The 23,192-nt window shown below is 35.8% G+C and overlaps 1 protein-coding gene across 2 annotated transcripts; it reads left to right on the top strand.

The window, feature by feature from the left end:
* Window positions 1-57: 57 nt before the first annotated feature.
* Window positions 58-21,431, top strand: LOC149690689 (WD repeat-containing protein 47). 2 transcript variants are annotated; one of them, XM_089870287.1, is made up of 13 exons: window positions 58-183; window positions 279-887; window positions 1,134-1,481; window positions 1,561-2,171; window positions 2,247-2,457; window positions 2,558-2,880; window positions 4,930-5,065; window positions 17,384-17,613; window positions 18,546-18,715; window positions 18,802-18,987; window positions 19,111-19,251; window positions 19,347-19,565; window positions 19,693-21,431. In XM_089870287.1, the coding sequence occupies exons 2-13, from the start codon at window positions 648-650 to the stop codon at window positions 19,836-19,838; spliced, it is 2,961 nt and encodes a 986-aa protein (XP_089726413.1). In that variant the 5' UTR covers window positions 58-183; window positions 279-647; the 3' UTR covers window positions 19,839-21,431. The 2 variants fall into 2 exon arrangements, with proteins under 2 accessions (XP_089726413.1, XP_089726414.1); XM_089870288.1 differs by having other exon boundaries at window positions 62-172.
* Window positions 21,432-23,192: the final 1,761 nt, after the last annotated feature.

Below are 23,192 nucleotides of genomic sequence, written 5' to 3'. Positions count from 1 at the left end.
GGCGGAGTTGAACTTGATATAATAGCGTCTCCAGAGGATTACTACCTCCAAAGTCGTCTGCTTGTTCTAATATCAGTTAAATTCATCGCAGGGTCGGCACGGATCTTTTGGACAAATGAAGACATAATTGTGATGATTTTTTATTATAATAGATTTATTGGACGTATTACAGGTTAGTTTAAGGTAATTTTTAAACATTGAAGCATTTTAAATCAGTTTTAAATGCGATTTTACTCCTATAACGCTAAGCCTTTTTTGGGTTCCCTGTTTTTCCGTAGTAACCGCAACCATCGCGGCCAATCAGCGTAACGCTTCTTCTACCACGTGATCCCTTGCCCTGTCAAAAAAATAATCCAGATTTAATATGGCCTCCGTTCGGTTACGGACGGTCCTAATCTCTTAAAACTGGATTTAACGCCGGAATTTTTTCACCGTAGTTTTATAAAAATCGCTGGTTTAACGTCGGGTAATAAAGTTTAACGCTCCGCGTAAGTACTAATATAATTAACGTATGCCTAACTTAGCGTGAAAGTACTCTTTTGAACGGGAGGGTCACTGGTCACTCGCGAGTCACAACATGATGTGAGAGTTCACGCGAATTATTTAAGTACTCTTTAATTAATAGTGATTAAATATAAACGGTCAAGATGCCGTCGGCGCATTTAACTTTCAAAGAGGAAGAAGTTATCAAGTTAATTTTAGAGTTCCTATCAAATAGAGAATTGAGCATATCGCAGTTATCATTAGAACGCGAAACTGGTGTAATTAACGGGACTTATTCCGACGATGTCCTGTTCTTGAGGCAATTAATACTCGATGGACAATGGGATAATGTCTTGGAATTCATACAACCTTTGGAATCTATCGAAACATTTGACGCTAAACAGGTAAGACATGTTTTCATTGTTCTTGGGTTTTGTACTTGGGATGCTGGACAAATTGCAATGTAAAATGCTTCTGTACTATTTTGCGTAATTAGGCCTATTTAATTTAATGTGGCTTAAATTTAAACTTTTAAAGTAATTGAGGAATCGTTAAAATATATTGAAAAACTAAAATATATTAGCTAATTAAATTTAAACGGTAGTTAAGCCTTGTTAAGTGATGTTATGTTACTCGCGCGCGTGATTCAGGTGAAATACGTCATCACTAAGCACAAATACATCGAGTTGCTGTGCATACGTTCGGAAGTTAATTCTCTACAAAATATTGACGTGGCTGTTGAGGAAGTGGTGCAATGTTTGGGCGAATTGGAACAGTTTTGTCCTTCCAAGGAGGACTACAATAGTCTGTGCTTGTTACTGACCTTGCCCAGGCTCAGTGACCACTTGGATTACAAGAATTGGAATCCCAGCAACGCCCGTAATCAGTGCTTCAAGTCGGTCATCCCCTTGGTTGAGAGGTTTCTACCCCTGGACAAGAAAGGGGTCGAATCTCAGAAAACAGCCAAAGGGGACAGACTCATTCAACTTATCATCAAGGTAGGTGACCACCTGATGTTCGGTTGATGGTACCATGGGAAATAGGAGCCCCGCGTGTAACACCTGCAAATAATTGCAGGGTATTTTATACGAATCATGTGTTGAATATTGCCAACATCGCGCCACTGCTTTACCAGTCTCAACCCATGAGATGAACTTCTCAGAGGTCATGAATGGGACTGGCTTCAGTGATTCTGACTTGTCGTTGTTGGCGTGGCTACAATGCATTCCTCCCGAAACCTTCTCCTATCCTTTTGAGCAAAAGACATTGACAGTTGACGTTGAGCAGTTAGAGAAACCTTCCTTGGAGGCATCCTGGTCTGAGCAGATCTTAGTGACACCCATCAAACCGCGAATCTTCCCGCACTCGGCCACGCCCTTCCGAAGACTTAAAGCGGCGGACATCATGTCTAAAAGCCTAACACCCACAATGGACGTTTTGGGAAATGGAAAGAATCTCATGGCATTTTCCATGATTGACTTGTCCGCCATGTCAAGGTCATTCGCCGGTTTCCATTTGACTGGTAAGAAGGCGATGATCACTTCAGTCGATCGACTGTTCGAGGAAGGCGATGTCTTCAGTACCAGTATGGCCGACTTGCACACCACTCTCCAACTCAGCCCGACGCAACAACCCAAAGGAAAACCACCCTTACCACCCAATTCTACGCAGAAGAAAACGTGCGATAGGTAAATGGTTTAAGTGAAGACCTGTCCTTGTAATTACTTTAATTAACCTTATTTCTTTGATTCTATTTCCGTCAGTATCGGAGGAACACCAAATAAAACGTTGTCCAGTGTCGAGGATGACGAAAAAGAGGAGAAATCGAATCTCAAAAAAGGAAACAACGTTGATTTGAACGAGTCCGAGTTGAGCGAAAAGGGCAATGTTGAACTATGGAAAGAATTCAACCGAATTAAGAATCAACTCTATGAAAGTGTTGACGACTGCAAAAGAAACAATGATCAATTAATGGTAAGCTACAATTACTTAATTGGTGTTAACTCAGTCCAAATGGAAGATTCGTGACAAGTCCTTTTCCTTCCTCCCCCCCCCCTTACTCTTTTTCTGACAGATGCGTCAATGCAACAACGCCAATGGTCGTTTACCTCCGTCACGGAATAATTTGGATAACCATTTAAATATTAGCGGTAGTCCTACAACGAATGGTACGATACTGCGCACCAGTTCCCCTATTCAAAGTGGTGGTGGCGGTAATACCGGGACACCGCCTCAACAACAACAACAGAATGTTCAAATTGTAACTGGTGGAGGTTCACCCAACTTGAACCGGAATAGTGCCATAGTGGAAGCCAATAGAAAAATCATCGGGACGACTCTCAATATTGCCGGTAATGGACACACGCCACTACCCGTCACTCATTTTCAAACAAATACGTAAGTACAATGAATTTAATTACATTGTTAATTTATTTAATGCATGCGCGGTTTTGGATGGAGGTGGGGGAGGGGGTGGACGGACAAAACGTTGCGCGATTCTGTGTGTAATGACACCATAGAAATGAAACATACGATATTATTTAGTGGTTATTTCTTTATTTATGCGTATTTTAATTTGAATTTCTTAGTTTAAAATTAATGAACTTAGTTTTAAGATTAAAATTAACTATGTAGGCCTAACCCTAACCCTAAAGGTAAGTTTTCTATAATGGGATCGTTAGGTAATGTAATGTAACCCATACTTTAGAGCTAAGGCTTAGTACAAACAATATTGCTTATTTATTTATGCGTATTTTCATTTAAATTTTTTCGTTTAAAGTTAATAAACTTAGTTTTAGTATTAAAATTAACTATGTAGGCCTAAGCCTAACCCTAAAGGTAAGTTTTCTATAATGGGATCGGGATGTAATGCAACCCATACTTTATAGAGCTAAGGCTTAGTTTATTTTTATTTTTTTTATTTATACGTATTTTCATTTAAATTTCTTCGTTCAAAGTTAACAAACTTAGTTTTAGTATTAAAATTAACGATGTAGGCATAACCCTAACCCTTAACTTAACCTTTTTGTAATGGGATCACGTAACCCACCATACTTAGAGAGCCAAAGCTTAGTACAAACAATATTTAGTTATTTCTTTATTTACACGTATTTTCATTTAAATTTCTTCGTTTAAAATTAATAAACTTAGTTTTAGTATTAAAATTAAGTACGTAGGCCTAACCCTAAACATTACGTAAGCTTCCAACAATGTGACCAAGGCTTAGGACAACCGTACAAATGGTATTGTCCTCTTTCGTAATGAAAAACGAATTTTGTTATTCTGGAGTGGTAAATCCGTTAATAACTAATTATATTCTAGCAAATCCGTTAAAAAGGTAGTCCATATCTTGGGGGGATGAAATTGTCCGTAATTATTTCCTGAAAAACTAGTATTCCTCAGCGTGTTATCCCATTTAATTCTTGTTTGAATTTTGAAATGGGGGATCATTATTAAATACCTAGAGCGAGCAGCACCCGAAATAAATGATTTAACCGTGACCTTGCTTAGAAGCCATATTGATAGAAATAGAAAAATATTGAAGGTTCATTTATTAAATAATAAAAAATAAAATTTTACTCCGAAATTGAAAATATATTTTTGTGGAATTTATGGTAGAAAGAAAGAAAGTTCAATGTCATTGTAGCTATTTTATTATCGGTTCCAAAAGGTCGATGTTAAAGAGAACCAGTTTCTCGTGAGGTGACTCTCTCCCTCATCCCTCTTTCTCTCATCTCTCTCTCTTTCTCTCTCTGCCTGCAAGAGAGAGAGAGAATTGATGTATCTCCTCTCAATTGGAAAGGAAAAATTCATTTCAAAGGTTTACAATTGTCCTTACTCCCCCCCCCTGTGTCCCCTCTATGGTCTGGTTATAGGTTAAAGGTCACGGTCGATATTGAACTTGTGTCTGAGAATTCCAATATGATTGATTTTGGGGGTTTTTTGCGGGGGGGGGGTTCTTTCTGATTATTATGGACTGTTTGAAGATGGGATAGGGGTATCATTATAGTGTCGTTTTACAAATTGACATGATGGACCAGTTATAGTTAGAGAGAGAAGCGCGGGCCGCGCCGCCCGTGATATTGGCGTATATGGGTCATGTTCGACCATGCGAGATAAAAAGTCGAATATTTTAAGGAAAATTTGCCCCAAAGAGATAATAATACTCGAGAAAATTAACTCCATAAAAAAGAGAAAGAAATTTTTCTAAAATTTTTCTCAACCATGTTAGTTTTAGTCTTAGGCGACAATAAGACATTTGAGTCTATGATCTCTCCCGTCCTTGACGCGTCTTTCGGCTTGCGTTTTATCTATTTTAATTTAATTATGAGTTAAATTAATTAATTAATTATTAGTAATATGTTGGAAATTAGCGGGTATTTATTTTTATTTCTTTTTTAATTAATTGGTGACATTTTTTTTGTTATTTATTGGTTAAATTCGCAGTCCTCAAATTACATCGAGTAACCAAGATGGTGCCTCGACTATCTACGTTCATCACGTGACGTCACAGCCCCCGTCTTTCGCTAATACTCATTTCAGCGATGTGCATACTTATCAAAGTGTCCCTGACAGTCTTATGGTGAGTCAGATATTTTTTTCTAACTTTTTCATTATCGGGGTTCAATTTAATTGCAAAACGAAAAAGGCTTACAAATTATGGTTGATTCTGACTTATAGACAGTCATATATATGACTGGCAACACTTGTTTGCTAGGCGTACGCGTTGACGTTAAGTTCTCTTATTTTTAACGGCCAAAATTCGCAGAATATTATGGGATAAAAAGTGTCGCGGAATTTTGGGTATTAACATACATTTTTATTGGGGTAATTTACGAAATAAATCACTGTGAATTTTATGGGACGAAAAATCCATTTTTAGCTGATAATGGTAACATAATAATACACCCGTATCTAAGGGGAAACCAATCCCCTCATTTTATGCTCCACTCCATTATTATTTGACTACTTTTTTATTATTCTATACTATTATTCTATAGCTATTGTTAACTATATCAAACAAAAATTGAGGTGTACTTTTCATGCATGGGGTTATTGAACGGACGTGGTGGTCACCTGGGACTTTGGGAGGGCCGTCAAAGACTAGTTGTCTAGTTGTAATTTTGTTTTTAAATCTAATATATCGGAATTTAAAAAAAAAGAAAGCGAAACTCTTGTAACGATAAATTTCGTTAATCCCGGCATGCCAGGCACGCTTTTGAAATTTGATAAGGGTTCTTTTTACCAAAAGTTATTTCGTCATTTAGTTTAGGGAGCGTAGACCCGAAGTGGTTCCTCTCCCCCCGCCCTTTAGTTTTTGGAAACTTAATAATTACGCAACGATCAAAATCGTGTCGTACTACCTTTATTAGATTAGAACAATATTTACTTTCAATCTTAAAAGCTTATTGCTTTGCCTCTGATGTCAGTCCATACGCGCTACGTAGAAATATAGGTGCCATGCAGAAGTATGGGATAAAATGCACGTGCTAAGTAGAAAAATGGGATAAAATGCACGTGCCAAGTAGAAATATAGGGATAAAATGCACGTGCCAAGTAGAAATATAGGGATAAAATGCACGTGCCAAGTAGAAATATAGGGATAAAATGCACGTGCCAAGTAGAAATATAGGGATAAAATGCACGTGCCAAGTAGAAATATGGGATGAAATGGTAGAAATTGCACGTGCAATATGGGATTCATTTTATTATAATATATATTGCACGTGCCAGCGCGTAACTTCCCTTTCTCAAAAATATTCAAAGAAGAAATCTTAAGGCGCGCTCGTATTTTTAAAATAACGTCATCACTTTCTTCGTAATTGAATAAGAAAAGCAAGAACGGGGGTTTTCCTTCCGTATATAAGTTAACCAATAGCGAAACAGACGATAGCTTTGTATTTTAATGTTTTTACGAAAACTTCCAACAAAACTTAGTAGGCAGTACGTGGGTTTATATCCAAGCCAGATTAATATAAAACTTTGAAAGGGATGCGCGTCGCCTTGTTTAAAATACTTGGATATAATATTTTTTTGTAGTTAGTTAGTTAGTTTTAGTTTGTAGGTTGATGATCAGGTATTTCTAGTAAGAAGAGAAATATATTATAAACCGCCCACTATAATTCTGTACTCGCGTCGTTCGGTGTGTGGAGCTTGTTAGCCTACATAGAAACGTTTGGCAAACGTATTTGCCACTTGTTCCGCTCGTGTTTTTGTCACGAGTGTTGCGATAAATCGTTTTCGAAGTCGCGTACGTGTTACGTTTAGGGTTAGTTAAAATTAACCGTGATTAAGTAATTAGTTATGGATGAAGATGAAGCTAGACGCGCTATTGACAATATGTTTGGTGATGCCCCTGGGCGACTTCATTCCCCCGATGATGGACATAAGAAAACAATGTATTTGCATCAAAGAGTCTCTTACGAGGTAATTGTAATTAATTACTTAATTGTTCGTGGATTAAATACTCGGTCTAGGTCAGGTTCGTAGTCTAAGCTAGGACAATCTAATAAACCTAATTATCTATATCACAATTTTTAATTTTATATTTAAAATTTACAAAATTTGAGCTTTGATATTTTTGTGCGATGAAATTCTAGATGCTCATTCTCCGATTGAATTAAATTTAATATAATTTTCTAATCAAAAAATAAGGGTTTGAAATCGTCAGCCCATAAAGACGAGCTCAAGACTAAGTCATCTTAATTCTCATCTATTGTTATTTATATTTATTTATTTATTAAGATATTTTTATTTATTATAGTCTGGAATGGAATTGCGTGTGTAGATTAGCATTATTTATTTATTTATAGTTGTTGCTCTTCTTTGTAAGAATGTGGCTCGGTTAGTTCAAGCATGCGAGAGAAAGAGATTGAGAGAGAGAGGGAAAGATTTCGGAGAGTATACTAAACTGGATGTGGAATTTTTGTCCTTTTTGGGTTGCGTTGTGTTGTCGGCCCTATTACGTGACTGTACTGACTAATTTTCCATTACGAACTTGGAGAGAAGTACTCTTACGACGTGATTTCGAGTGCGCCTAACGCTTCGGTCACGCTTCCCTCGCGCCATTCCATCAATACTCTCGTGCCATCTAACTATTTCAAAGAGATTTAAATGTTTTACGTAACTTGTTTAGAATTGAAATTTCTCTATAGATGGCGAAACGTCCTTTCTATTGATAGTGGGGCGCGCAAGTGTTGGTTGGTTATATTAAGAGTGGTGATCTCCCCCCTTGGATTTTTGGTATCCTCTAGAAGACAGCAACCTAACCCGAGGGGGTAGACACTTCTTGAGAGCTCAGGTGTACAATATGTCTTGAACTCGATGCACTGTCAAAGCTGAACTCAGGTGTACACAGAGATTCAGAGCTTCTACCCCCTCGACCTAACCTTACCTTAACTAATAACTATTACACCATAAACACAAGGGTGGAGGGTGTCAGGTTGCTCGTTATGTTTGCGAGTAGACGAGCACCCAATGCTCGCGATTCGGCAAATAGTTATTGCGAGGAGGGGACTGTAGTTCCCAAATAGCCGGGGGGGGACTCGATCCATTATGGTCATCTCCCCCCTTAAATGGGCTTTCCTCCAAAGGATTGTAAAGACATATGAAAGTTAACTTGGTCTTGGGCCAATTTTATCTTGACGGTGGCATACTGGGCGTAGACCTTTTTTCTTTGAGTTTCATTATGTATTATTTCACGGTGCGCTATGATAATAATGAAACACCTTTTCCTGCATCAATATCTATCTCTTTTGTTTAAGAAACGAAATTTGAAAAGCAAAAGAAGGGAATCATTAAAATTTGAAACATAGCGTAGGATTTATTATAAACGTTAATTTTCTTTAGTTTTAAGAACATACGGTGGTGACCTTCATGCCTTTTCAAATAAAAAAGAAAAGCATATATTTAAGAAAAATTCATTTAAAAAGGACCCCAAAGGGTGAATTCAAAATTCATCACGAGATTCGAATTTTTATTTTTTAATTTTTGATTTTTGACTGGGAGAAAACCGGTCTCTATGTCTGTCCATCCAAATAATTAAATTTAGAATTAATGCAAATTTAATTATAGCAGATTATGTTTAACTATACTTTACTTCAAATGATTAATGTCAGGTTTTATTTTTAATGGAACGTTGTTTAATTACAACAACTCAGTTCAAATAATGTTTTATTAATTTTTTTAATTTCTATATTGAGACGCGACTACTTGTTTGAACTTGAATCTACTTGTAAACTAGTAATTACTGTCTTAAATATTTTTTTTGCAATCTCCTTATTTAAAAAACGTGAAAAGGGGGCGTGTATTTAACTAGATTTCATCCCCTCCCCCTTTTCGGAATATAAAATTTTTAAACTGGTACTTTAAAATGTAAATCAACTTTTAAAGTGTTGCTACGCGCAAAGGTATGCTCCGGTAACATAACATCTATAGTACTCTATTTCAAATCGCATCGGTCTTTTGTTTGATAATAAATTGCCGTTAGAGTCAAATGTTTCGACATATTTTAGTTCAAGGATCTTCCTCGTTATTATGTACCTCTATTTCGAATTTATTTTATGGTTCTCTACTATAGCTGTTCAGTTTTGTATTTTGACAATAACATAACCAGTTCCCCCCTAGTAGGTGATTTTAGGCCTAATATTGGTACAGGAAGTTAGGGTATTCTACTGTCTGTCTGTTTATCTATATTTAGCAAATAAGGGGCCCCCTATTTTATTTATATCTAGGATTACAGTTACAGCTGTTTGATGGATTGAGAACCCAAAAATGTTTTGACGTTTCTTTATAAATCGTCTAAGCTTGATAAGAAAATCATTTCTAGACTTTTTATTAATTATTTGCACGGAAACCAACACACAGGGGGAGGTCACCCTATTAGGTTATTTCCCTGGTGCCAAGAGTCAACGCCAGACGGAGCTAGAGTTCACTACACGCTCGCCCTGTCTCTAATGGTGCATACGTCTTGGCACAGGGCCCAAGGTGACCTCCCCGCCCCTGTGGTGTTTGCTTCTCCTTCAGAAATCAATAGAATAGTCTATAGTTGGAGGGATTTCAAAACCCTTTCTATACCCTTTGAGGGGCTTAGTAAGTTAGAGTCACCCTTTGGTATATTTGAAAGGAAAAATTAACTCGTCCATTATATTTAATTAGCGTCATTAGCATTACAATAGAATTTAAGAACTTTTAAAATTTTCTTAAAAACCCACGTAAACCTTATTCAAGTCATGGGGGCCAACTTTAATATAGTAGAGATGAGTCGCGTTTTCAAGGGATGGTGAACTGAATTTTTGCATACATTTCGTTGCAACTTTAAAACCCCCAAGTCATTCATCGCATCCTTGGTTGATTTTCTGGTATTTGTAAAAGTGGAATATCTATTGTTATTTATGTGGCGTTCATTACAAAAGTGGAATAGCTATTGTAACCTATAACCTCCATGTCCCCACCCCCTGTGTTATTCCCCCGTGGCGCTATTTCCGGACTCAATTAAAAGACATGACAAGGTTATGTAGACGTAGGTAGCCCCTCTCTAATAACATATAACCTACTGTCTCTTTTTATATTATTTAACTTCCTTCCTTAGTTTAAATAAAAATGCATTGTTATTCTTCAACGTCCCATCCATGAATTTACAATATTCCCTCATGAATATAAGCCATAGTATTTCCCTGTAGGTTATATTATATTTTACTGATATACTGGCTAGGTGTTTGTGGAAGGCCTTGTCACAAATGAAAGGGATGTATGTTCTTTATATAATTTCAAGATCGGCTCAAAGAACACCGCCCCCTTCATTTCTGGATATTTCTTTCAGGAACACCCCTTTATATTCCTGTTTTAATAGATTGCATTCATAATATGACGTACTTTGAATACGTACGAGCTTAATTTCTCGTTGTGGATAACATTTTTTTTATCTTTTGGAGAGCTAGCTAGCTTTGGGCCGAGGAGATAATTTTTCGTATTTAGCGATTTAATTCTCGTTTAGTTTCGTGACTAGACGGAACGGCAGGTGTGTGTGTGTGTAACAGTCTTAGCGCCATTTTTATTATTGCCGCCTTAAGCCTTGGCCAACTTATTTATGTTAAGAGAAAGGTTTCGAACTTCTTAACCCTTTTTCGTGGCCATATATTTATATATATAAAGAAAATTATATATTCTCGCCATACTCGCTTTGGATGGCGAGCTGAGCTGGCTTCGGTGTTAGGTTTTTTAGCGTGAACTATTCGGTTCTGTTGCATTCGAGCGTGATTCGCGAAGGTAACGCTTTGATTTTTGGTTCGAGATGTGAAAAATTATCGTGTGAGAGACTTCTTTTAATATAAAGTATAGTTTCGAATTTGTTAACTGAAATTTTCGAGTCATTTCACCAATGTACTATAAAGTAATAATGTATTTTTGAAACTGTCAACGTGCCAATACGCAACTTTTCCCGTGTGCGCGATTTGGACATTTTTGGCGCAATTTTGCTTAAAAAACGTGTCACGCGCTATATTGCGCGCGAGATTTCACATTTTTGCGCGCGAAACGATATTGGTTGAGCAGACGCCAGCTACTTTGGAAAAATCTCCTGAAATAACAAGTTATAATAATTAGGCTTAGCACAAATTGAAAGAACATCAAATCTTTCTTATAGTACGTACCCAACCCGGAAACTGGCGCTCTTGAAAAAATATATATATTAGAGAAAGTTAATTAAGTTCATACCGGTACTCGTGGCCGATGTAAACGTTGCGCCTGCGCATACTTATAAAGACCCAGTTGTATATTATATTAGTTAAGGCTAGGAAAAAAAATAACAATATCATGATTTTGCTTAGTAATAATAAATTTTGATTATAATCGCTTCGTAATCTTCGATAACGGTATTGTAAACTATGAGACTGTAAGGCGCGCTCGATATTGTTTATCGCGGTTGTTTATAAAAATGTCGAGATTCGCTTACCCAAGTTATTGCGTACAACATTTTAGACTGTGTCCAATAAGAGACGTTCTTCAAGAACAAAACGGTCAAATTGAAAGCCGAATTTTTGCAGTAAGTGTTTACAATTATACAAACCACATTAAAACCATTTACGATAACAAACAAGTTATCACTTGGGGGATAAGCCCCCCCCCCCAAAAAAAAACCTTTATGGAATTCAGACTGCGTTTAAAATCAATTATAATAACTTTTACCTCTATAGACTTAAAATTAAAAATAACATCGACTTTATTTGAAATTATACACTTTTAACTGCGTTTTAATTATAGAATAATTAATCATTCCTTTATTTATTTAAGTATTGTTTCCTTATACGCTAATCAGGATAATTAAATTTAAGTCTGAATTGTTTGGAGACTGGGAGTTTACGCTTAAATGAACTTCAGACAGAGAATTGAAAGATTCGAAAATAAATATTGAAATTATTGTAGCAAAAATTAGTTTCGCGCGACATTCGTGATATAACAAATCTTCCTTCTGATTTTATTTGTTAATATAAACCTACATATTTTGGAGAGAAGTCAGAGAACGGGTTCTAATTTATATATATATATAGGTAGGCTTTATTTGATCATCGTAAACTACGCGTTATTTCCTTGTCGAATACAAACCAGTCTTTGTAAGGATTCGGGGAAAAAAATCAGTAATAAAAATTTAATATTGAAAAGGTTTTCTTTTAGAGTTCAAAGTAAGCTCACAGTATTGTCAAATCATTTTCATATATCCCCGTATCCCAACTTCTAGTCTAGAGTTACTTTGATACATATCTTCTCTTTATAATCCGTTTGACGTAACGGTATTTTAAGATTAGATAACTGTGTTTGAAGTATTTAGTTAGGTTACCCAGATTTAGCGGTTTTAACTTTGTAAAGCTGTAGTTTGAAGTAATATTTATACATCGACCTTTTTAAAAGCTTACCATCCTCTAAGAAAAATTATAGAAACAATAATTCTTTCTTAAGAATAAAAATTCGATTTAATTACCCCTTTTTATTTTTTATTATTTGAAACAATATCTAATTGAGTTTGAATAAAAGAAAAGAAAAAGATTTAATTGTAATTATGGGGCGGACAATGTTATCACTAAGGAGACATCTATAGTCTCTTAGTGGCTTGGGAATACTTTAAAGAAAAATACTTCTTTTGCGAAAATTCATATACTTTCAAGATAACTATTTACTATATTATTCTGGTAATTACCTTAAAAGAAAGAAACAGAGGGGAGGGGAAGGGTTGGTGGTAATTATTACTATACTATCAGTAATGGTAATCTACATAATACCCCCTCGTCCTCGTAGTTTAATTACACGCTTGGGAAGTGGTTCTAAGTTTCTAACTAGGAATGCCGCTTAGATATTTAAGAGAAAAGAACACTAGAGTCTTTATACCGTGAATTTTGGGTTTAAGATGTATTTAATTATAGTGTACTGTTGGTTGTTATTGAAGAGAAAGAGCGAGATCTCTATTTAGGAGAGAGACTATAGTAACTCCTTGAAAAAGAAAAAATGGACATAAATGGTTGTGATATGATATGAGCTCTCTCGGACCCGCAACCCCAAGGTCGAAAGATGTTGCACTTGTATAAATGTACGCACTCTTTTGAAATAGGGTCGACAATAATATTTATGTACTTGCGAAGAAATTAGAATGATAGATAATTTAAAAGAAATCCCTAAGGCGACTAGCTCTTGCTTCTACAATTATGTTTACCCCTCCTCCAAAGTGGTAGTCGTATAGATTTAATTCTCCTACTTGGCCTAGTCGCGTGAGGTGAATCTCGAGCTCCAGATCACATGGTATTGCTCTCTCAATTGTTAAGCGCGTGGAAATTTTGAGATTCTTTTCATTGGATATAGGAAGCGAACAGTTCTGACCCTGAAACGTCACACCCTTCTATCTCTTACTGGAGTTTCATCCCCCCTAACGGTTGGAAACAGTATTCTACGCGCAAAAATGCCAACCAGAGGGGGGGGGGCTGCGTGACGTCAGACTATCTCTTCCCCCTAGCCAGTTGTTAGCTCCCTATACATAGTTCATAGACAAGGAGGATTCATACCATTTACACAAGGAGCCCAGGCTTCAGGTGTTACACAAGGATATCAGACTCAGTTGTGGAGTCAAAAGCCAGGCCTCCTTGTGTAAATGGTATGAACCCACTTAGTACATTCTTAAGAGTGTTTACATAATTATTAGATATTGTTCATTTGTACAAATGGCGTTATTCGGCAGTTATTAGCGACTATCCCTTTAAGTGACGTTTGATAAGACACGAGACGACGTGAGACGCAAGGGGGCGGAGATAAGAACGTCTTAAGAAGGAGTGAGTCGGGCGGGTGGAAAGTTACAGAAAGAAAAAGAGAAGAAAAAAGAAATAGTTTTTTTTTATTTTTTCCCTTTGGGTAGATTCTACTCGTAATTCTGTAGTTTAATTCGTGTAGCGGTTTATCGGCATGACGGACGTATTTTATAGAGTGTCCGCTTCTCATAACGGATCCCATCAAAATGTTAATTACAGTAATGGTCGTCACGCTTCATTACCCCATTTGACCAACGGTCAACAAAATGGTGGTGGTCGTCTTAATAATTTTAACGGTAACGGTCATCGCGTTAAGAGATCGAGCGTCTCCTCAACCTCGACTACGACCTCCAATGCGTCCTCAAAGAATGGTGGTCAAAGTTCGTGCCCCGTACATAATTTCAGGAGACACAAGTCCCTAGATCATTCGGGATCGCAACCTTTTCGACATCTTGTAAGTTTAACCCCGAATTTATTTTGGACTTTAATAAATTTTGTAGTTATATTTTTTGGGGTATTTACGTAAAATTTAATTGTAGGGTGAAAGGTCAGGGGAATTTTAAAATTGTTGTAAAATTCAGTTAATTTTATATTGGTTTTCAATTTCTCCTCTTGTCATTTTTAGCCATGCCTTTCTGAACTAGAAATAATTTTTCTAATAGGTTTTTTAATTAAAATTTAACCTTTAAGACCTGCACGAAGTAGCAGTATTTGTTTTAATTTAGAAAAATAAGAACCTTGGATTAAAATTTTAATAATTATGAAAGTGGATATTGATACCGTAAAAATACTTTACTCTGTTAGGGATTTATAAAATGAAAAATTGTTTTTCTGTTTTAAACTCATTTAAGTATATTTAACCCCATAATTATTTTATATGTCAGTGTAAAAATAACCTACTGATCGACTTCTTCCGATTTATTTCCGTTTCGTTCGATATAATCAAATACGGAAGGAAGAATTCATCGATAGCTATTGAGAAATAGCACCCAATAATATCTTCCCAATAGAATTTAAAATACAACGGATAGTTTAATAATAATAACCAGTCTTAAATTTAAAGAAAAAAATAAATATATAAACGAAGATAATTTTATCCCAAATATATATACCTATATATTATTATATTCTTGAGTAATCCATCATTAAATGCATCTATTAATATAAAAAAGTGAATATCCCTCTCGCCTCTCGCCTGGCCAGGAAGAAATGAGATCAAAACATTAATTTATTTTTTATTAAATGTTTCAGGAAGTTCCGATCAAAGTGAAAGGATTTCCCATTCAAATATTTATTTATTTAAAAAAAATTTAAAAATATTTTTGATATGAAAGATTTAAAATCTGGGTACAGATATTTTTATCAGCTCCTGTTTTATAACTTCTTCTTCCAGGCCTAAATTAACGCCTGTTATTATTTAACTTGATGTAAAATTAACTTGTGGCCACGCGTTATGATATATTTCAGTCAGTTAATTAAGGTGAAACTGAGTACTTTTTAATTTGAAAAGGTATAAAATTCCGCTTGGGTAATTTCACAACATACTTTCCTCGCTATACCAATATTGTAAAACTCATCCTGAAACCACATATTTTTACATAATAATTTCCTTCTGTGTAAAACACATAATCCGCTCGTTACGCTTTTTAAAATATGGGCTATTTTTATACTTTAACAAACCTTTAATAGAAGCAAAAAAAATATTACTTTCTCTGTAGCGCCAAAACTTTGTTTATTTTCTGCCCTTTTTTTCAACGGAACTCCGTGAATGTGCTATTTTTTCCTTAAAAAAAGTTTTGAAATCGTTGCGAAATTGGCGACGGTATTTATTTCCGTCGTGATTTTATAATCGTGTAAATAATGTGGTTGGAAAAACAAGATCATTTGAAAGATTGGTTTTGTCGTGTGAAAGTATGACGCGAAATTTTTCCATGTGGATTGAAACTTTAACGGAGGTACAGTTATGTTATCAAGTTTCATTTTTCTTTTCTTTAATCTAAGGTCGAGCGCGAGGTCATTGTTATACAAAGAAATAAGGCGCCAAATATCATGCATGCCACGTGCTTTCTACCCTCATTTCCCGCGCTGTTTACTACTTAGTACTACTACAAAAAAGGCGCGAAATTAAATTAAAGCGCGTGCCATATTTTTATTTTGAAAAAGAAATAAGGCGCCAAATTTCTTTTATTTTTTCACGTGTTTTTTCCCGCGTGGAATCAAAGTTAGCACGTGATTTTTTTATATAGTCGAGGGGTTGGATACTAGTGTTATTTTTGGGGCGTTTCAAGTTGGGTGGGCCCTGATTAATCGGTGACTTTGAGTCGCATCTGCGTTTCATCAAAATATCTTGTTAAGGAGGAGGGTTAAGAGATGTATGGGAAGGAAGTTCAATACCCTTTTTTTACTTCTTGGCGGGAATACCAATCTATGAATGATGGATTAAGTTTCGAACTCCGATAGAAAAAAAGGATTTTGGCACCTCGCTAAATGTAGTACGGGTCAAAGGTTGATTTAGCGCCTCATCCTTCATTTCGGCACTTGGTCACGCGTCACTGTTTGAATGACCCCGTAGAAAATCCCCCTTTTTTAAGATATCTAGTCGGTTTCGTCAATCAACGAACAATTTATTATTTAACTTAATGTTGTTATTACCTTATGATTATTTATCAGTAATAAATCATATTACCCAATATTTATTTCGTGTTTAAAGAAGTGTGTAGGATCAAATAATTTAAAAGAGAAAAAGATGGACCCCAATATACCTACGCTCACTGACAAATATTACGAAACAAAAAAATACCCGCATCATTTTAAAATATCATCCCACTTATATAAATAATAACCCTTTACTTTGCAGTCTTAAAATACACTGGAATTTTATTTAACTCGCGTTGAAATCTTCCCAAAACTAAGACTGAAACCCCCGCAGTAGATGACGAAATTTTTACCATTTTAATGTGGATTCTTTTCAGTCTTGGAAGGGTTTAAATTGCGAAATTAGTTTAATTATATTTCCGTTCATTTTAAGAATGCAAACGGTATAGATTAATATCGGTAAGGATTGTGAAGTTGTAGGGTGTTATACGACGACGCTTATCTTACTGGGTAAACAAGCCCACCCACAATATTCTCTATCTACCCTAGACCTTGAAAATATTCGGTTTTTATTATGCAAAATTATAATATGAACGTGAAAATATTTGGACATCCCACAATTGTAGTGGGCGCGAGACAAGTAATTAAATTTTTTAATTATCTATTGGACATACGTACTACGCTAATTTTCGTTAAATGCCATTACTTTTAAGTTTAAACACTTATCTCCCCTTGGGTGTGAAATCGATTTTCTTAATAATTCATATTATTTTTGGCACTGGTCCTAGTATCTTATTCAGAGTGGCCAGCCCCTCGGTGGTGATGTCATATCCAATATATAATAATGTTTATGCGAAATAGAACGTTAGTGGGTTTATTATAGTGGGTGTTTATTTATTTATTTATTAAGATTTAAACGAGATTAAATTAGATTTAATGAGGATATGACTTCATTTTAAATAATTTATCAGTTTTAAGTAACTAGGTCGTAATTTAAAAATATGTTGTTCCATTAACAGCACGCTCCTGGTCAAAAGACGATAAACAGTTCTGTGGGTGGAGGTGGTCCTGGAAGCGTCACCGGCGAAGGTCCCGATGGTAAAAAGGCCAAGTTCATCGCGGTGACCAGACTAGAGGACACTCAGGCCATCCGCGCCGCTGAATTTCATCCAAATGGACAACTCTACGCCATCGGATCTAACTCAAAAACACTACGTATCTGCGCATACCCCAAAATTACCGACCTCAGGCAAGTTACCAACTTACTTACTATGCCTAAGTTACCCCGTGCCCCGATTGTAGTCCCCAACAGTGGTGGTTGGGTTGACATTAATTAGGGTATAAAAATGTTTCCAAGATTTAGAAAAATTTTATTACATCTAAACCTGTCATTAAAGGCAAGAATGACACGTACGTTTTTTAACCCCAAGCTAACCGAGATAATCTTAATTTTATTATTTCTTATGTATAATTACTAAACTCATCTGGTTTATTTTATATATATATATATATATATATATATATATATATATATATATATATATATATATATATATATATATATTTTTGGCGCCAGTATGGTTATACTTATACTTTTGGGGGATTTATGGTAATGGCACCTCTTCGCCTTTTAGGGTGTTAGGGCCTAAGGGGTTAAAAAATATGGGCTGCAGCCTCGGAACGCCTGCTTATCTACTTCCTTAATCCATATTTCATAAGTTAGTCTGCCGGCGTCTTTCCAAGTATGGTACCTTCTTTAAACATCTGTGTTTGACTTCAGCTGCTGTTAAGTTCTAAATCAACTTACTCAACTCGTCTTGAAGCCTGAGAAAATATTTTTTCAGTCCTTTTTCTTATGTTGTGTTTGTAAACCTAACAATTTTAAGACGGGCGGTTTTTTTTTTCTTACCATACTGCGCTTTTGAGTCATTAAGGTCACTTTTTGTGGGGTAATTTTTTTGTTTACTGTTTTTAATTTTGGCATGTTTTTTCTTGTGAAATTTACACATGTACAGTTTTGTTTTATATTTAAATTGTTTACGTTATAATTTGGTACTTAACGGTATCTAAGGCGCGTTCGCATTATATGCCATCGATGTCTTTGGTTTCAAAGCCTCTACCCCTTTGTGTATTGAAGTATTCTTAGTGAAAACGAATTAGGTTATTTGTTTTGTTTGTTAGGGATGATCACGTGGCTCATCAACCCAGTGTTTTGTTGAAACGGTTGAAGCACCATAAAGGTTCGATCTATTGTCTCGGATGGAACGCTACGGGTGACCTCTTGGCCACTGGTTCCAATGACAAGTCGGTCAAGCTGATGAAGTTTAACCCGGACACTTGCAATATCGATGGTATGGTGAATTGGTGATGATGGCTTAACGTTATCGGTCGGGCAAGAAGCGAATCAAGATGAACTTTATTGTTTGTTTCGTGGTAGGAGGCGGTGGTTCGGGGGGTGAAGCCGAGTTAACGATGCATGATGGGACGGTTCGTGATGTCTGTTTCATGGAAGACTTGAGTAATCGTTCCTCTTTGCTGATAAGCGGGGGTGCTGGAGATTGTAAAATATACGTCACGGACTGCGAAACTGCCACTCCTTTTCAAGCCCTCACCGGACACTCGGGTCAGTCATCTTTCTATCTTTCTTTTTAGGACCAAAACCGTCTATTTACAACTCTTGAGTTGGCCTACTTGATTTTAAAACCATCGCGCGTATTATCATGACCTCTGACCTTATTTTGTTCAGGTCATATTTTATCTCTGTACACTTGGGGTGGAGCCATGTTTGTCAGTGGTTCCCAAGACAGAACAATTCGATTATGGGATCTCAGAACCAGAGGATGCGTTAATCTCATTACAGCGCCACCAGCCAGCGGTTCAGGACCAGGTCAGAAACTATCCTTGGGCAGTTACAGTTTGGGGGGAGGAACGTATTAATTAAATTAAAGTAAGTATTTACGAGGGAGGGCTTTAACTTTTCAGGGAGCGCGGTGGCCACTGTTTGCGTTGACCCATCGGGTCGCCTGTTAGTTTCGGGTCACGAGGACTCGACCTGCATGTTGTACGATATCAGAGGAAGTCGAATGATCCAGTGTTTTAAACCTCATGCCAGCGATATCAGAACAATTCGATTCTCACCCAAAGCTTTCTATTTGTTGACGGGATCCTATGATAATAAGGTCGTTTTAACGGACTTACAAGGTTAGTAATTGACCCCTCTCTCCTTCTTTCCCCCCCCCCCAGCCAAAGGTCACGTGTGCTCTATTTCTTAATAATAATAATAATAATAATAATAATAACCTTTTGAGTGTTTTTGCTTTGTTTAAAGGCGACCTAATTCAACCCCTCCCGAGTGTTGTAGTTGCCGAACACACTGACAAGGTCATTCAAGGTCGTTGGCATCCTACTGATTTCTCTTTCTTGACGACGAGCGCTGATAGGACGGCCACTCTTTGGGCTTTACCCCCTAATTGAATCTCAGGCACCCATTTAAATAGCTGACCCCCCCCCCACCCAGTAACCCCCCAAAAATAAAAACTAACTAACCAAAGGGTGTGATACATACATCTCAACAATCCTTAATATAATAATAAATATTCTATAGGCCTATCGTTGTCCCCTTCTAAGGTTGCCAACCAAATTCGTCTCCCTCTGATGATTAATTAATTAGGCTTAGCAATGACTAGGCATCTTTTTTTTTTTTTTTGCTAAGCCTATTTGTTTAAAAGGGTTTGAAATTTACGATGATAACTTAAGATATTGAAATATAAAATGAAATGCAGCTATATTAATTTTATATATATATGAAAACCCTTATTTAAACAAACAAACAAACAAACAAACAAAATGGCGTACTTTTTGATGATTATTTACTTTTTTGGTAAATTGTTATGATGGCAATTGCGGGGAATAAACTAGCAAACAAACAAACAAGCAAACTTCTAAAATAAATAACATTTCAGGGTTTTTAGTTTAAACCAACAAACTTGAAATAAATCAACAAAGGAAAGAAATATTTGTAAATATTAACAGTTTTTAATTATTTTTTTGTTTCTTGTGTTTTTTTGGTTTAAAATCCAAACAAACAAATAAACAAACAAACGATACCAAACTTTTTATACAACACAATTTTTTCAAGAAATTTAAATAACAGGGGGGAAGCATTTTTCAAAAACAGCGCGATGCATTTTTTTACACACACCAGTTGTTTAAAAAGAAAAACGTATTTCCGAGAAAACGAGTGCAATTTTTTTTTCGTGACACTATCACTTTAATAATCGCTTCAGTAATTAATTAATTAATTAATTCACTTCTTCTAATTAACTTAACATTCCCGTTAGTTTTAATTTAATCTAATACGAATTTAATTTAGGAAAAGACAAATCTGTTAGCTGTGATAATTTATGTGGGGTTTCTATTTTTTTTTTTTTTTAATTTTATGCATTAAATTTAATTAATGATAGTTAAAAGTATCTTAGGGGAGTGGTTGAGCTTAAATATATTTAAAAATTAATCTTAAAAAGGAATAATCTTAATAAAGGCTCTGTTAAATAAGAATGATATAGCGTTTAATAATAAATATTTAGGGTTAAGATAATAACGCCAGCTTTTAAATGTGTTTTAAATGTACTTAAATGTTCATAATTAGCGCGTATTTAAGTTTAATTTTAATTGAATTGGCTTCTTTTTTTCTAATTAATATAATATTAAGGGGGTAAGTTTCACGACCAATATCGAATTACATCAATTTTCTTTACGTAAAAATTTGTGAGACTATCCCTTTAAGCATAATTTTTAATTACAAATTATAAAGTTTTGTGCCAAAAGATTATATCTCCCCAGAAATATAGATTTTATCCCCCTCCCCCCTCTCTCTCCACAAACCCGGCATTTAATTTTGGACACCGAAATAGGTCAAAAATTAGACCAAATTTGTTTCGAAAATAAGTAAAGGTTTATTACATGTACAGAGACTTTTTAAACGCGCTACTTTTATATTTTTTCTTTTCCAGTTTTTTTTTTCCTTGAAAAACAGATGTAAAACGTTAATAAATCTATAATATAATATTTAAGGTGTTTTACATCAACTGTATGGACTTCTAAAAGAAAAAAAGATGACTTTTTACGCGAAGATGGCAGTCCATTTTATCTCTTTATAGAATCTAATACAGTGGAAGGCAGGGTGGTGCCGCTTCTACGTATAATTTTTTATTAGTTCAAAACTTTACCCATAGATGGCGCAAGCGTATTAACAATTTCTCGTTCTTTGTTGTAAGAGAGGCATTTTGGCGCGTAACGCTCGGAGAGGAGACGCCGGTTGCATACTTGGGTTACATCGTGTTTTGGATCATATCGTGTGATTAATTAAGTTTAATTTTAATCGTGATAAGTTATAGCGGGATAAACTACAGCCATTTCTTCGTTACAAAGTAAGTTTTTAAACTTTAAATTGGAATACTAAGTATCGTGTAAGAAGTTAGGCTAAAAATTCGTAAGCGAGGTTAAGCCTTGGCTTCGGCGGTACAAAGGAAAGGCTGGATTACTACCTCTATACCACGCTTTGGGAGGGGGAGGATATAGGCCAAATTAGGCCTATTCGTTTTTTTTCCACGTGGCCGACCCTCTAAAGTCAGGGGAATGTCGCATTCTTTTTTTAAAGCCTTTATTTTATACAATTTTATTATTTTAAAGTCGAACCCCGTAACGTTCCAGAAAATTGGAATAAAGAATAAAATTTGGGGAAAAGTAAGGCGACGCGTGCGACGGCTGTGTCGGGGGCCCGACCCCTAAGCTTATTTCAAATCCCATTTAACTCGTTTATTACCCTAAGATTACACCATTATCAAAGGCAGGGACAATGTTTTATCAAACATTCTTAGCCTTTCACCGTGTTATTAATTTAAATAAAAAACTTTATTGAAATATTTATGTTTGATGCGGTTCAAGTAACATTTACGCTGAGTTTACACCGTTACCAAAGGCAGGGACTGAAGTATTTCAATCTAATAGTCAAAGCAATTCATCAGCCTTTGACTGTTACTCGGAATTTAGCACCTTTATGGAAGTAGTGAATCGGTATTTTTAGTTAGGGACTTTCAACGTAACTCGACACCAAAGTTAGGCTTAGAAATAACCTGAGTTAAAGCCGATTGATGGAATAAGGTTTCGGCGTGTGATTTTTATCTGGAAATGGATGACCCCTTCTCGCCCCCCTTTTAGCTGTTGAATAAGCTATAAAGGATTTCTAGAAAAACCTAGTGACTTGATCGAGTCTTTAGGGAACGAACGTATCGTTGCATTGAATCAGCGCGTTTTAGGATTCTTTTCACCGTAAAATCGTAATGGATTGGAATTTATGGCCTCTATTCTCAAAACTGTAATTGACTCCCGCTTAAATTGATACAGTCATGGACTTTGTATTTGTAAAAGAGGACCAGAAAGAAAGAAATAGGGTTTTTTCGCAACCCGAGCGTAGGGGAATACATTTATTTCGTTTAATTCCCCCCCCCTCGCGCCTGCTTTTAAACAGTGCTATGAAATTTAGAGTGACCTTGAGATTCTCGTGCATACTATTATATGCTTGTATCTACAAGTCGCGCGCCCCATTTTCCAATCCCCTATGATATGTAAGATCCATTCTACAGTATTTGTATAAGAATATTCACGTTGGAAGTTTTAATAAGTAAAAATCCATCCAGTTCAATTTACGCAATTAGCAAAAAAGGGGAAAGCGGGTTTACTTTTGAAAACTAAATTAATTAAATACTTCAAACCCCCCTCACTTGAGTTTTATTAAACTCGCAGATATTTTAGTTTTAGAGTGGGAGT

Source organism: Phalangium opilio, unplaced genomic scaffold, assembly GCF_054372755.1.
Source record: "Phalangium opilio isolate 3A_F unplaced genomic scaffold, DU_Popi_V2 ptg000031l_1, whole genome shotgun sequence".
Classification (NCBI taxonomy): domain Eukaryota; kingdom Metazoa; phylum Arthropoda; class Arachnida; order Opiliones; family Phalangiidae; genus Phalangium; species Phalangium opilio.
Note: the sequence above shows the minus strand (reverse complement) of the source record. Positions and strands in the feature narration are given on the sequence as shown.

What these genes read in the sequence shown, in the direction of transcription:
- LOC149690689 (XM_089870287.1), top strand. Translation starts at nt 648, where the DNA reads ATGCCGTCGGCGCATTTAACTTTCAAAGAGGAAGAAGTTATCAAGTTA. An exon ending in ACTCATTTTCAAACAAATAC is followed by an intron (nt 2,881 to 4,929) that starts GTAAGTACAATG and finishes TTAAATTCGCAG; the next exon opens with TCCTCAAATTACATCGAGTA. An exon ending in CCCAAAATTACCGACCTCAG is followed by an intron (nt 17,614 to 18,545) that starts GCAAGTTACCAA and finishes TTTGTTTGTTAG; the next exon opens with GGATGATCACGTGGCTCATC.